At 29.7% G+C, this 15,676-nt stretch overlaps 1 protein-coding gene across 1 annotated transcript in view; it reads right to left on the minus strand.

Annotated features, from left to right (window-relative positions):
• Positions 1-15,676, minus strand: part of LOC141300209 (vinculin-like) — a 47,871-nt gene that overhangs the window by 3,031 nt on the left and 29,164 nt on the right. The window contains exons 7-12 of the mRNA XM_073830539.1: positions 11,522-11,612; positions 11,293-11,440; positions 9,480-9,633; positions 9,221-9,396; positions 4,966-5,156; positions 4,651-4,882 (exon numbers count right to left, since the gene is read on the minus strand). Of these exons, the coding sequence (XP_073686640.1) occupies positions 4,651-4,882; positions 4,966-5,156; positions 9,221-9,396; positions 9,480-9,633; positions 11,293-11,440; positions 11,522-11,612 (992 nt within the window). The remainder of the gene's footprint in view (positions 1-4,650; positions 4,883-4,965; positions 5,157-9,220; positions 9,397-9,479; positions 9,634-11,292; positions 11,441-11,521; positions 11,613-15,676) is intronic.

Raw genomic sequence — 15,676 nt, forward strand, 5'->3', positions numbered from 1 at the left:
GGACTTGCCATCGTTGTGACTCCTGGATGTTGGTGTGTGAGACTGATCGTGTGTGTGCATGTGTGTGAACACCCGCACTACTCTGCCTCTGATTGGCAAACAATGGAAATTTACTCAATCTAAGCCAATCATCGCGTTCTCAGTTACACCACGTTTACAGACACACCAATCATCATCACTGGTTATGTGTCCCGCCCCGGCCCCGAACACACACAAACACACACACCCCAGAGAAAGAGAGGTCCTATGGCTGAGAGAGACGCTGCTTGCATGAAAACTGCTTCAGTGTTCTCCGTTATAGTAACGCGCATTTTATTGTCAGTAACGGTAACGGCGTTGTAACGGGGGAAACAGTAATTCGTTTGATTACTCGTTACTGAAAAAAGTATCGCCGTTAGTAACGCCGTTTATTTCTAGCGCCGTTATTCCCATCACTGCTTATAAATGTTTAATGCTTGAATAAAAATGATTATTTTTGCTTTAAAGTGTATCTGTTATGGTTACGTTCTTACTGCTGCACGACTCGTTTCTCAGCTGCAATAGCATTCAGTACTGAAGTTCTGAGAGACCATCCATTATGCATTGTCTTATGCATCTATCTTGTTTTTCTCGTTTTTACTGATTGTTTGATTTTTAAAACACGAGTCTACTGTTGCTATAGTAACGAACGCAACTTTGACGGACATCTGCTATAACCGTGCGCTCTTTGAGAGGCGAAAGTTGCTGAAATATACATAATAGTACTAAGGTCTACAAAAAAAAAAAAAAAAAAAAAAAATATATATATATATATATATATATATATATATATATATAGGCTTACCAATCACTGTTGAATTCTTTTTACACAGTAAACATTTTGTTTGTGTAATTTACATGTTTAAATGGTCTAACTAACATCAGAGCATTCAACACCGAAAGTGCAGGTGGAGTGCCCTCAGACCCATATGAAGGCGCTCCACCTGCGCTCTCGGTGTTGAATGTATAGATATAAAATATATAGATATAGAATCTACAGATATAAAACAGTTCAGATATAAAACAATGTTAGTTTAAAACGTTAAACCTAGATAAATGTGCGCTTTTATGCGCTTATTTAATCGTTTTTGCGGAGAGGGGGGGCTAAAGCGCGCTTTACAGGACATGGAGGCGCCAGCACGATCGCTTGCATTTTTCAGTGGAAACAATTTAAAATTATCCTTCACTTTAGCTCACAAAGGTAAGAATAAGGGGCCGTTCACAAGTCGCGCCTAAAAACGCGTGGAAAGGAAGCGTCTGCCGTTTCTAAGCAACCATCAGCTGCGCTCTATAGCTCCAAGCCTATGCGTCTCCATGCATTGTTTCTTCTATTAGCGTCAAAATAATGGGGGCTTGACAAATCATAAAGTTCAGGAAATCCCTGGACCACATGATGAGCTGCTCCTCAATGTTTCTACAGAGGTTTCAATGTAACGGAAAAACGTGAGGAAGCTGATTGGTTGGTTCATGGCACATGTCCTGCGGTCCGCTTGCTGCATTCTGAAAAGTTGAGATGTTTTTATCTCGATGCGGCGCGGACGCGCCTGGAAAAAACGAGCGCGTCGCGACCGCGTCGCTTCCATTATGCGCGCGCAAGCCGCGCGTCTACATTTGAAATAACGAATTTGAGCGCGCAAAAGACGCTACATGTGAACGGCCCCTAATACATCATTTAGAACTTTAAAGGATCTGCTTTTATTTGTGTGCACTTACAATAGCAACAAAACGTTTAAAACAGTGCTTTTACAAAATTAAGAAAACAAACATGATGTGCTTTTTGGCGTCTGGTTCTTGAATAGAGGAGCAGCTCATCATTGTGGTCCAGGGATTTCCTGAACTTTATGATTTGTCAAGCCCCCATTATTTTGACGCTAATAGAAGAAACAATGCATGGAGACGCATAGGCTTGGAGCTAGAGCGCAGCTGATGGTTGCTTAGAAACGGCAGACGCTTCCAGAGCGCAAGCGCCAGAGCGCTTTGTTGATAAGGAAGAAAGCGGCGTGCCTAGCGTTTTCCACGCGTTTTTAGGCGCGACATGTGAACGGCCCCTTATTCTTACCTTTGTGAGCTAAAGTGAAGAATAATTTTAAATTGTTTCCACTGAAAAATGCAAGCGATCGTGCTGGCGCCTCCATGTCCTGCAAAGCGTGCTTTAGCCTCCCCTCTCCGCAAAAACGATTGAATAAGCGCATAAAAGCGCACATTTTTCTAGATTTAACGTTTTAAACTAACATTGTTTTATATCTGAACTGTTTTATATCTGTAGATTCTATATCTATATATTTTATATCTATACATTCAACACCGAGAGCGCAGCCTAGTATGGGTCTGAGGGCACTCCACCTGCACTTTCGGTGTTGAATGCTCTGATGTTAGTTAGACCATTTAAACATGTAAATTACACAAACAAAATGTTTACTGTGTAAAAAGAAATCAACAGTGATTGGTAAGCCTATATCTGTTTTTTGTAGACCTTAGTAGCTACTACATTATGTATATTTCAGCAACTTTCGCTTCTCAAAGAGCGCACGGTTATAGCAGATGTCCGTCAAAGTTGCGTTCGTTACTATAGCAACAGTAGACTCGTGTTTTAAAAATCAAACAATCAGTAAAAACGAGAAAAACAGATAGATGCATAAGACAATGCATAATGCATGGTCTCTCAGAACTTCAGTACTGAATGCTATTGCAGCTGAGAAACGAATCGTGCAGCAGTAAGAACGTAACCATAACAGATACACTTTAAAGCAAAAATAATCATTTTTATTCAAGCATTAAACATTTATAAGTTAATTAAATGTCAATAATTAACTGCACAAACTATAGCAATCACGGAGTGGTCCTTGCTCTGTCCCAAACATGGATATAGCCTACTGTACATTATGCGTGTCCAATCAGTCATTTGTAATACAATACTGCCACCTGTTGGCGCATTTGTGTAACTTCGAGAACCTCTGTTATGTCGTGATCACTAGAAAAATAACTCATGATAACGAGAAAACAACTTTTGTTATGTCGTGATAACGAGAAAAATAACTCATGATAAAGAGAAAACAACTTTATCATGACTTATTTTTCTCGTTATCACGACATAACAATGACAAAACAACTTTTGTTTTCTCGAGATCACGAGAAAATGAAGTCGTGATAATGACAAAACAACTTTTGTTATGTCGAGATCACAAGAAAATTATGTCGTTATCACGACAAAACAACTCGTTATGTCGAGATCACGAGAAAATTATGTCGTAATCACGACAAAACAACTTCTGTTATGTCGAGATCACGACAAAAATATGTCGTGATCACGACAAAACCAGAAGAAAAAAATAACACTGCATGGCCTCTTAGGACTTCCGTAGAAATTAATTAAACTAAAACTGAAATAAAAACAAATTACAGAATAATTATGGTTTCTAAAAATTATGAATTATTAACAAAATAATTATTAGAAGAACGTTATTACAAAAAATGACAAAAGCACAAGATAATTACAAAACTAAAATGAGAATAAAACAAAATTATTAATGTTATTATTACTCTTGTTAGCTGAAATAAAATATAAATAAAAATCTAAATATTTAATTTAATATTTAATTTAATATGAAACACTTAATTTAATATTAAATATGAAAAATAAAAAATAAAACAGGAAATTAAAAATTGTTGATTTGGCAGACAACTGAAATAAAATAAGTTAAAATGGAAGTACTAAAACTACTAAAACTAAAACTGAAATAAAAATAAATGACAGAAAAACTACTATTTAGAATAATAATTATTAATTAATTGAAAGAATGAGAAGTTATTACAAAGAAAATAATAAAAAAATAAAATAAAAAACAAAAGCTCCTTCAAGATTATTATTAATAAATACTTAACAGTATATAAATAATAATAAAATAGCTCTGTCATGATTGACTAACCTAAGGTACAGTTGATACAATTATTTATTAGTGATTAAAAACCAATTTTATATTTATTTGTAAACAACTAAAATGAAATAAAAACAGAATTATTATTATTAAAATAATTTTGTTAAGTGAAATAAAATACACAAATATTTAATTTAATTTTTAAATATTTATTATGAAAACATTAAAAAACTAATTAAAACTGGAAATTAGAAATGTCTTGGCAAATAACTGATATAAAATAAATTTAAGTCCAAGTACTAACATGACTAAAATAATTGTTAAGTCAAATGAAACTGAAATAAAAATCTAAATATGTTGTTTTTCATGTGAAATATTTAATGTTAAATAATATTAAATTATAAATTAAAAAAATTTGAAATGTTCACTTTGGCAGTACTAAAATTAGTACAGAAAAAAACAATGACAAAAAATAATTAATTATAATTATTATTATTCATGAATTAAAATAGAATGGAAACAAACTTATTACAAAGAAAATAATTAAAACTAAAAATACAAAAATAAAAGCTCATTCAAGTTTATTATTAATAAACACTTTAGCAATATATAAATAATAATAAAACAGTTCTGCCATGTTCGACTAACTTTGACCAACCATGAGTTTATATGTAAATGATGGCAGTCATATGCTAATGAGCTCTTGGTTGTGATGTCAGAACATTTCAGCATGTTGTTTTTGTAGGTCCAGCCGAACCAGAAAGTTATATACACCACATAACGTCTTACTTTGAGCGTGTCCTGCAGCTGTTGAGCGATGGCGCGGGCCTGAGGACCGTCTCCCTCCCCGCGGGCCGCCAACTCGGCTAACTGCCCCATCAGGTGCTCCACCTCTTCACATTTCCCCAGCAGATCTGACCGCTGAGACACCGGCAGCGCATTGGCCAGACGACGGCCTTCAGCCACCAACCCACGGATCGCAGCCTGACCTGGAATCGCAAACACACAATCATCACGAATATCAAGATCACTCGTGACGACGTATGAAGACAGAGCCGGATGAGAGTCGCACCGACGCCGCTGTCGTCCACCGTGGGGTTGTCGATCCATCTCTGCGCCTGTTCGATCTTCCCCTCCAGGTGAACGGCGGCTTTGGCGGGTCGAGTGTTGGCCACCGCTTTGCTGGTTTTGGACTGGAGGTTCTGCAGAGCCGTGGCGATCTGTTTGGCCAGAGCTCGAGCTTCTGGGGTGTCGCCTTTACCTCTGAACACACACATGAGAGAAGACAGAATTACTGAATAAAATAGAATTTATTATCAAAATTCCATCACATGTCCAATAAAGACACATTCAAGTAGGACTAGTTTACTCTGAAGAGGCTAAATCTACTAATCTAATAAAATCCACCCTAGACCATTATAAAAAAAAACAAAAACAAACAAAAAAAAAATCCTGAATTTTTACAAACAACAACACAATAATAATAATAAATTATGAAAATAAATCAATTAGGAAATTGAAGCTACTGAACTGGCAAATAAAAATTATTATATGTGACCCTGGACCACAAAACCAGTCATAAGGTTAAATTTGACAAAACTGAGATTTATACATCATATGAAAGCTCAATAAATAAGCTTTCTATTGATGTATGGTTTGTTAGGATAGGACAATATTTGGCCGAGATACATCTATTTGAAATCAGAAATCTGAGGATGCAAAAAAATCAAAAAGACTGAGAAAATCACCTTTAAAGTTCTCCAAATTAGGTTCTTAACAATGCATATTACTAATCAAAAATTACATTTTGATATGTTTACAGTAGGAATTTTACAAAAAATCTTCATGGAACATGAACTTTACTTTCTCAATGATTTTTGGCACAAAAGAAAAATCAAAAATTTTGACCCATGCAATGTATTTTTGGCTATTGCTACAAATATACCCCAGCGACTTAAGACTGGTTTTGTGGTCCATGGTCACATATAATAATAATAATAATAATAATAGCAATAATAATGGTAATCATTTTATTATTATTATTATTATTACTACTACTATTAACATACTTTATTTTATTAAATTAAGAAAATTAAATCAATGAGGAAATACATTACAATAACAATACTGTAAAAATATTTTATGTAAATATTTTATTTAATTATAAATTAAATAAATTAAAAAATATTATAATACTATTGCACTGTAAATTGAACATAATTGCAAAACTAAAATAAGAAAAAAACTGAATTATTATTGTTATTGCTATTATTGTTAAGTGGAAAAAAAAATATATATATAAATATAATTTAATATAAAATATTTTCAAATTTACTGTAAAATAAAAAAATAAGTTATTATTATTTAAATAGTTTATCACAAAATGTAGAAGCCCTAAAAACACTATTAATAATATTATTGTTGTATCAAATAAAAAATGAATAGTTAATAAATAATAATAATAATTATTAATAATACTACTACGATAAAAATAATACTACTACACTGTAAAAAATAAATATTATTATTTAAATAACTTATCTCAATTTAAAAACCCTAACAAATAGCAAAATACTATAGTAATAATATTTTTGTACTGTCAATTAATATGTAAATAATAATAAACTATTATTATCACTTTATTTAAATATTGTAATTATAAAATTAAATAAATGAAAAAATATTATAATAATGCTATTGTACTGCACATTGAACATAAACATTGCAAAACTAAAATAAGAAAAAAAACAGAATTATTATTATTATTATTACTATTGTTAAGCAAAATAAAACTGAAAAACTAAATACATAATTTATTACGAAAAGTATTTATTAATATTATTTAAATAGTTTATCATTACATATAGAAACCTTAAAAAACACTATAGTAATAATATTGTCTTATTAATATTGTACTGTCAAATAAAATCATATTTAATAAATAATAATAATAATAAACAACAACATGATCAAATTAATGATAAAATTACACTATTAATATTACTATTGTACTGTAAATTAAATGATTATTTATTAATATTGATAGTTATATAATTCTTAATTAATAATAACATTAATAAAATAAAAAATGTAAGTAATATTATTGCACTGCAAAAAATAATATTTTTTAATATTTTATCATTATTATTATAATTTTTAATTATTATTGTTATTATTATTTACAGAAAAGCTTTTTTATTTAAAGAAAACATAATATTTAGTGCAGTCTTAATTGCTTTAAAACATTACACCACTGAGCTTTTATTTTGGAAGAAAACCTAAGAAAGACCGTTTTTCTTCTTGTTTGTAGAAAACAGATTTATTTAATGAGATTCTCATTTCGAAACAGTGGATTTCAACACAAGTTTGCATCACAGCTGATTTGAATCAATCCAAAGAAACTAAATCCAAGTTGAAACAGGACTAATCTCAGGATTAGTTTGCCAGGATTACTGTTTCTTTGAGGCACTTATCAACAAGTAAAGCTCAGTTATATCTGTGAAATATAGCCACACAATGAGCAGAAACCTCAAACAGCCGTTGCTTAACTACCATCAAACAAAGGTAAACAATGGAAAGCGGGATTCCTCACGTGGGCAGGAACGGAACACTAATATTCCAAAGATTCCGGCCAAGAATTCCCACAAAAGAACAAAACTCGAAGTCAAGATGTTCAGAGATATGTACTAGGGCTGTGAATTTTTGGGTAAACAGCGAATTGATTCGATTCGATTCATGATTCATACGGCTTCGATTTGATTCAAGAACGATTTTTTAAAAATGTAAAAAAGGCTTAAGTTTTTAACAAATATTTTAATATAATTTTATAAAGAATATTTAAATAGTTTTTTAATAATATAATAAAAACACTTTGATATATTTAATTTATTTTATAAAATATTTTAATTACTACTATGGCCAAATAACTTTTTAAAATGTACATATATTTTTTTAATATATACATATATATATATATATATAAAATAATCAAATATTTAATATTTAAACAAATTATATTCAAATATTGTCGTTGACAAACAAAATATTTGGTTATATAAACATTATAGTATTTCTGTAAATAAAAAACTAATATTTTAATATAATTTTGATAAAGAATAGGATTTTAAAACATTATGATAAATCATTTGAATATATTTAATAGTATTTCTTTCAATATTAAAATTTTTACTTTTGCCAAAAAAACTTTTTAAATGTAATTTTTTATATTGTTTATAAAAATATAAATATATATCTCATATTTAAACAAATCAAATTAAAATATTATCTTTGAAAATATTTAATTATATAAAGATTGTAGTATTTTTTGTAAATAAAAAACATATTTTAATATCATTTTGATAAAGAATACTTAAACCATTTTTTAATATTATGATAAAAACATTTTAATATATTAAATATTATTACATTCAATATTTTAATTACTACTTTTGCCAAAAAACGTTTTAAATGTGATTATTTTAACATATTGTTGATAAAAATATACAAATATTTAACATTTAATATTTAAACAAATCTTTAATACTTATCTTTGACAAACAAAACATTTGATTATATAAATATTTATAAAAACAGTTATTAATATAATTTTGATAAACAATATTAAAACAATTGTTGTTTTCTATTTTATTTCTATTAAAATGTTATCTTTGACAAACAAAATATTTAATTATATAAACATTTTAGTATTTTAATATAATTTTGATAATGAATACTTAAATCATTTTAACATATTATGATAAAAACACCTTAACATATTTAATATTATTTTGAGAATACTTAATTTTTTTTTTACATCATCATAAAAACACTAACATATTTAGTTTTATTTATTAAATATTTTAATTATTCATTTTGCAGAAAAACCCGTTTAAATTATTTTTTATAAAAATATGAACTAATATTTAACATGTAATATTTAAACAAATAATAATAAAATATCTTTGACAAACAAAATATTTGATTATATAAATATTTTTGTAATGTAATTTTGAAAAACAATTTTTATAAAAAAAAATAAACAAATATTTAATGTTTAAACAAATAATAAAAAAAATCTTTGACTAACAAAATATTTAATTATATAATTTTTTTAAATTATTTTTGCAAAATAAAAACATTTTTAATATAATTTTGATAAACAATACTTACATTCGTCCTTGTGGTAATTTAAGGCGTATCCATTTTAAAGCACTGAAACGCTATAGAAATCACGATTCATTCGATTCTTAGTGTTTGCATAGGCATCGTCAGGTTTTGTAATCAATGCATAGAGAAAACAAGTGAATTGTTACAGCTATAATACTTACGCTTTCTTGAGCTCAGAGAGTTTGGCGGTGAGGGCGGCGATCTCTCCCATGCTGCGCAGGATGTCATCACGCTCCTTGGGATCTTCGCAGAGATCCGCGATCTTCCTCGCTTCACCCAGAAGAGCTCTGATGTTCTCTTCTCCCTCCGGACCGCCGTGAGGATCCGCCAGCCAGCTCTGCAGTTCACAAAAGATGAACAAGGCTCAAAATGCTGGTTAGACCACATTTATGCAGACCGAACACAAAGAGGAAGGCTCACCTGAGCGGCGTCGATTCTCTTGGCGATGGCTTGTTTGGAGCCGGTCATGGCCTCCAGTTTACGCGCCGCATTTTCCACTTTCCCCGTCAGGACGTCCAGACCCTGAGACACCTGCTGCGCTTTCTGAATGGCCACCGGACTCGTTCCTGAACCCCTGCGCACAAGACACACACATTTAACAACTTGGAATGAAAACAGATAAAAATTTGTGGATGAATTCCTGGTTGTGTGTCACTGGTGTAATTCCTTCTATATCACTGACAGGACCAAATTAAATAGAATTAGTTAAAAATATTAAACGTAAATATTTTAATATAAAAATGAAATAAAGCAAATTAAATTAAAATGAACTAAAGTAAAACAAATAAATCAATAAAAAAATAAAAAAAATAAAACAAGATAAAGTAAAATTAAATAAAGCAAATTAAAATATAATAAACTAAAGTAAAACAAAATAAAATAAAATAAAAATAATAAATAAAACAAGATAAAGTAAAAATAAAGCAAATTAAAATATAATAAACTAAAGCAAAATAAAATAAATAAAATAAGTACAAGTAACATGGAATGAAGCAAAATAAAATAAATAAATAAAGTAAAATGAAATAAAGCAAATTAAAATAAAACAAACTAAAGCAAAACTAAATAAAATAAAAGATAAAGTAAAATGACAAAATCAAATTAAAATAAAAAAACAAAAAATAAATAAATACATAAAACAGGATAAAGTAAAATTAAATAAAGCTAATTAAAATAAAATCAACTAAATAAAAAAAATAAATAAAAAATAAAAATTAGATCAAGTAAAATGAAATAAAGCAAATTAAAATAAAGGAAAGAAAGGAAAAGAAAATATAAAATAAGAAAAAATAAATAAATAAATAAAATTAGATCAAGTAAAATGAAATAAAAGCAATTAAAATTAAATAAACTAAAGTAAAAGTAAAATAAAGTAACAGTAAAATAAAACAAAACAAAACAAAAAATAAATAAATAAAACAAGATAATGTAAAATGAAATAAAGCAAATTAAAATATAATAAACAAAAGTAAAGCAAAATAAAATAAATAAAATAAGTTCACGTAACATGAAATGAAGCAAAATAAAATAAATAAAGTAAAATGACAAAAGCAAATTAAAATAAAAAAGTAAAAAAATAAAAAATAAAATAAATACATAAAACAGGATAAAGTAAAACGAAATAAAACAAATTAACTAAATAAATAAAACAAGATAATGTAAAATGAAATAAAGCTAATTAAAATAAAATCAACTAAATAAAATAAAAACTAAAATAAATAAATTAGATCAAGTAAAATGAAATAAAGCAAATTAAAATAAAAGAAAGAAAGAAAAAGAAAATATAAAATAAGAAAAAATAAATAAATAAGACAAGTAAAATGAAATAAATCAATTAAATAAACTAAAGTAAAAGTAAAGTAACAGTAAAATAAAATAAAACAAAATAAAAAATAAAATAAATAAATAAAACAAGATAATGTAAAATGAAATAAAGCAAATTAAAATAAAATCAAGTAAAACAAAATAAAAGAAATAAAATAAGTTCAAGTAACATGAAATAAAGCACATTAAAATAAAAGAAAGAAAGAAGAAAATAAAAATATAAAAAATGAGAAAATAAAAAATAAATATTTTTTTTTATAAGTAAAAGTAAAATGAAGCAAATTAAAATAAAGGAAGAAAGAAAAAAAAAAGAAAGTAAAATGAAACAAATCAATTAAAATCAAATAAAGTAAAACTAAATAAAGTAAAAGTAAAATAAAATTAAACAGCTGTAAATGAGAAAGAGTACCTGGCCCGCAGATCAGACACCTGCTCGGTAAGCTGTCCAAGCGTTTTGGCCGTTCCCACGATGTCTCGTCTCTCTTTCCCAGCGCAGAGTTCGCCAACTTTCCCCGCCTCGTCCAGGATCTGACGGATGGCCTGTTCGCCAGGGTCACCTGCAACAGCATCAGCAAACAGCCAGCTGTGAGTCTTTCTTCTCATCTGATTATTTGATCAGGCAATTTGACTGAAAGTACCTGGCTGGGCGTGTGGATCTCGGAGCCAGTTCTTGGCTTGAGCCATTTTGGAGTCGATCAGAGCCAGCGCTCTCTTCATGGCCTCTGTGTCCTGCAAATGATGTCCAGCACACACATTACATCTCACCTTTATTAATAGGTACGACCTCAATAAACTTAGTCTGCATTCATACACAAAACCCATTTATTCCACTCACATACGATTAGAATAACAATGCAAGAAATTATAACAATAAATTCAATAATTTATATAATTTTTTTTTTTTTACATAAAAATGCATATAATTAAGAAATATATGTAATGTATTTTTATATTTATAATATAATATTTTATAAATATATATCAGTAACCACAAAATTTTATTTTGGATGTGATTAATCAATTTGGCAGCCTTACTAGAAATACATTTAATAAAAAAAAAACATTTTATATATTTATTTATATATTATTATATATAATTATATTTATGTATTAATAAATACATATATTACAAGAATAAACTATAATTTTTTAAATTTATATTAAAATCTAAATCAAATCTTAAAATTAAATTTGTTTTAAATAAAATAAAATAATAATAATAAAACAAAACAAAAACCCCCCTTTTCAATTCATTTTAAAAGTTATATTAAAATCTATATTAAATTGAATCCTAAATTAAACACAAATATTGTTAAATATTATTAAAATAAAATAATAAAATAAAATAAAACAAAAACCGTCATCCTTTTATAAACCTCCGTTTTTAAGTTATATTAAAATCTATATTAAATTAAATCTTAACTTAAATAAAAATATTTTGTTTTAAATAAAGTAAAATAAAATAAAATAAAACAAAAACCTCCATCCCTTTTCAATCCGTTTTTAAAAGTTACAAAAGCCTGAATAAAATAAAAATAGTTTGTTTTAAATAAAGTTAAATAAAATAAAACAAAACTAATAATAACATAAAATAAAATAAAACAAATTAAAATAAAATAAAACTCTTTTCAACTCAAACTATGTATTATGTGTTTATTTTGATTCCAGTAAAAATAATAATAATAAAAAAATCAAACAAAATAAATAAATAAATAAATAGAATGAGTAAATCAATGCAAAAACATTTATCATTAATAATAAGCAAACTGAATGAAACTGAACTGAATTTACTAAAGAAGTTAAGAGTGAACTGAACAGAGTGAGTGAGTGAGTGACAAGAAAGAGAGAGAGAGAGAGAGAGAGAGATTGAGAGAGAGAAAGAGAGCGAGCAAGAGAGAGGGAGAGATTAAGAGAGTGTTAGAGAGAGGGAGTTTGTAGTATGTCCTTTTTTGGCTAAGAGATTCATCAGCTGCTGTTTCCTAAAGCTGACTCACACACTTTGTCACCACAAGATATAAAACACACACACACACACACACACACACACACACACACACACACACACACACACACACACACACACACACACACACACACACACACACACACACACACACACACACACACACACACACACACACACACACACACACACACACACACACACACACCCCGATAATATTAAACATACAAATATTCTGTGTGATTTATTCAGTGACACTGAAGCTGACGGTGCAACATATTTCCCGTCAAAAGCAACACATCACATCAGATGCGAGTCCTCAGAAACAAGCCGATTACACTTCAGCAGCATCAGACTCAAACCCACAAACCTCACAGTTCCTCTCATGACGAAACACACTCAACACATCTGGCAAACGCTCACATGCTCCACAGAGGCACTTCTTAAACCTGGACTATGTATTATAGGTTCATTCTTTATTTTAGTCACCTTTAATGATTGCACCCTGCTTAAAAAACATCGTAAACCAGTCTCAGATAGCCATCAGACTGGTCTTTTAGAAAGCTTGTGGGCTGAGAGACCACATGAAACAACTTAAACCGGCTGAGACCGGAAAACCACCTTAGGCTGGTTCACGCAGCTTTTTTAACAGGTACAGAGAAGAGACAGGAAATGGTCAGCTCAGGTTATTCACACTTAAGAGTTTATATTTGCAGTGATGAGAACCTGCATTCAGACATATAGTCACACACAGTCTTCAGAAAACAGGATCTTAGAGCAAAACGAGATTAAATACAAACACACACACACGAAACTGATTAGTGCTGCTCACATTACAGCAGGACAAAGACATGTTAAACATTAAACAGAGCCATCAGTGAGTCCAGCACGGCCCTGACAAACCTCTGCTTCCTTCTCCAGCATTAAATCATCACTTCATACTAGATTTTTAATTAATATTTTATTAAGCATCAAAACAGTTAAATCATGTAGTTCTTTATTCTTTGTACTGCACCTAATGTATCCGTTGGCATTCATATTATACTTTTTCGAACTTGTCCTAGACGGTTTGTCTGATTTCCACCAAAATTGGCACAGATCATATTCAGACCATTCTTGTTGAAAGTTATGGAATTGAAGTTGGTCATATTCAAAAATGGATGTGAGGCTATATCTCCGCTATATGTTTGAATGGAACTGAACTGAATTTACTTACGGTTTGTCTGATTTTCACCAAAATTGGCACAAGTCATCTTTAGACCATTCTGGTTAAAATTTATGGAAATCAAGTTGATTAGTCAAACCGTTCTCGAATAACGTGCAAACAAATTTGATGTAGAACACGCGAAAATGGATGCGAGGCTATATCTCCACTACATCTTTGAATTGAACTGAACTGAACTGAATTTACTTACAGTATGTCTGATTTTCACCAAAATTGGCACAAGTCATCTTCAGACCATTGTGTTTGAAAGTTATAGAATTCAAGTTGTTTTCTTAAACCGTTTTCAAATAACGCACAAACAAATTTGACGAAAAACACGCAAAAATGGATGTGAGGCTATATCTCCATTATATCTTTGAATGGAACTGAATTGAATTTACTTACGGTTTGTCTGATTTTCACCAAAATTGGCACAAGTCATCTTCAGACTATTCTGGCAGAAAGTTATGAAATTCAAGATGATTAGTCAAACCGTTCTTGAATAACACACGAAAAAGGATGCGAGGCTATATATCCGCTATATCTTTGAATGGAACTGAACTGAATTTATTTACGGTTTGTCTAATTTTCACAAAAATTGGCACAAGTCATCTTCAGACCATTCTGGTTCAAAGTTATGGAATTCAAGTTGATTAGTCAAACCGTTCTCGAATAATGTGCAAACAAATTTGATGTAGAACACGCGAAAATGGACGCGAGGCTATATCTCCACTACATCTTTGAATTGAACTGAACTGAATTTACTTACAGTATGTCTGATTTTCACCAAAATTGGCACAAGTCATCTTCAGACCATTGTGTTTGAAAGTTATAGAATTCAAGATGTTTTCTTACACCGTTTTCAAATAACGCACAAACAAATTTGACGAAAAACACGCAAAAATGGATGCGAGGCTATATCTCCATTATATCTTTGAATGGAACTGAATTGAATTTACTTACGGTTTGTCTGATTTTCACCAAAATTGGCACAAGTCATCTTCAGACTATTCTGGCAGAATGTTATGAAATTCAAGATGATTAGTCAAACCGTTCTTGAATAACACACGAAAATGGATGCGAGGCTATATATCCGCTATATCTTTGAATGGAACTGAACTGAATTTATTTACAGTTTGTCTAATTTTCACAAAAATTGGCACAAGTCATCTTCAGACCATTCTGGTTCAAAGTTATGGAATTCAAGTTGATTAGTCAAACCGTTTTAGAATAAAGTGCAAACAAATTTGAAGAAGAATATCTCTGCAACGGTTTGCCGTATTGAGACCAAACTTGGTGTGTGTTATAACAACCATTGCCTGAGGCTACCTGCACAGTTTCGGCACAGCGCCACCTAGTGCTCATGAGATATGAAAAATGGGTTTGCTTATAAGTTCTGAATGGTTTGGCTATATTTTTTTATGTGCTGACAGTGATCAAAAAGTTTTAAAGCAATTGAAAAAATTTGCTAACAACATTTGATTAAATTGGCCTATTGTAATGAAAGTGATCTTAATATATTCTTTGGGTCATGCTGAGAACATCGCTAACAATTATGCCAAAATTGGCCGAACTTCCTGTCCGGCATTTTGATTAATGTTGAAAACCCACTTTTTCGAACTCCTC

This window comes from Garra rufa, chromosome 24 (assembly GCF_049309525.1).
Source record: "Garra rufa chromosome 24, GarRuf1.0, whole genome shotgun sequence".
Taxonomy (NCBI): domain Eukaryota; kingdom Metazoa; phylum Chordata; class Actinopteri; order Cypriniformes; family Cyprinidae; genus Garra; species Garra rufa.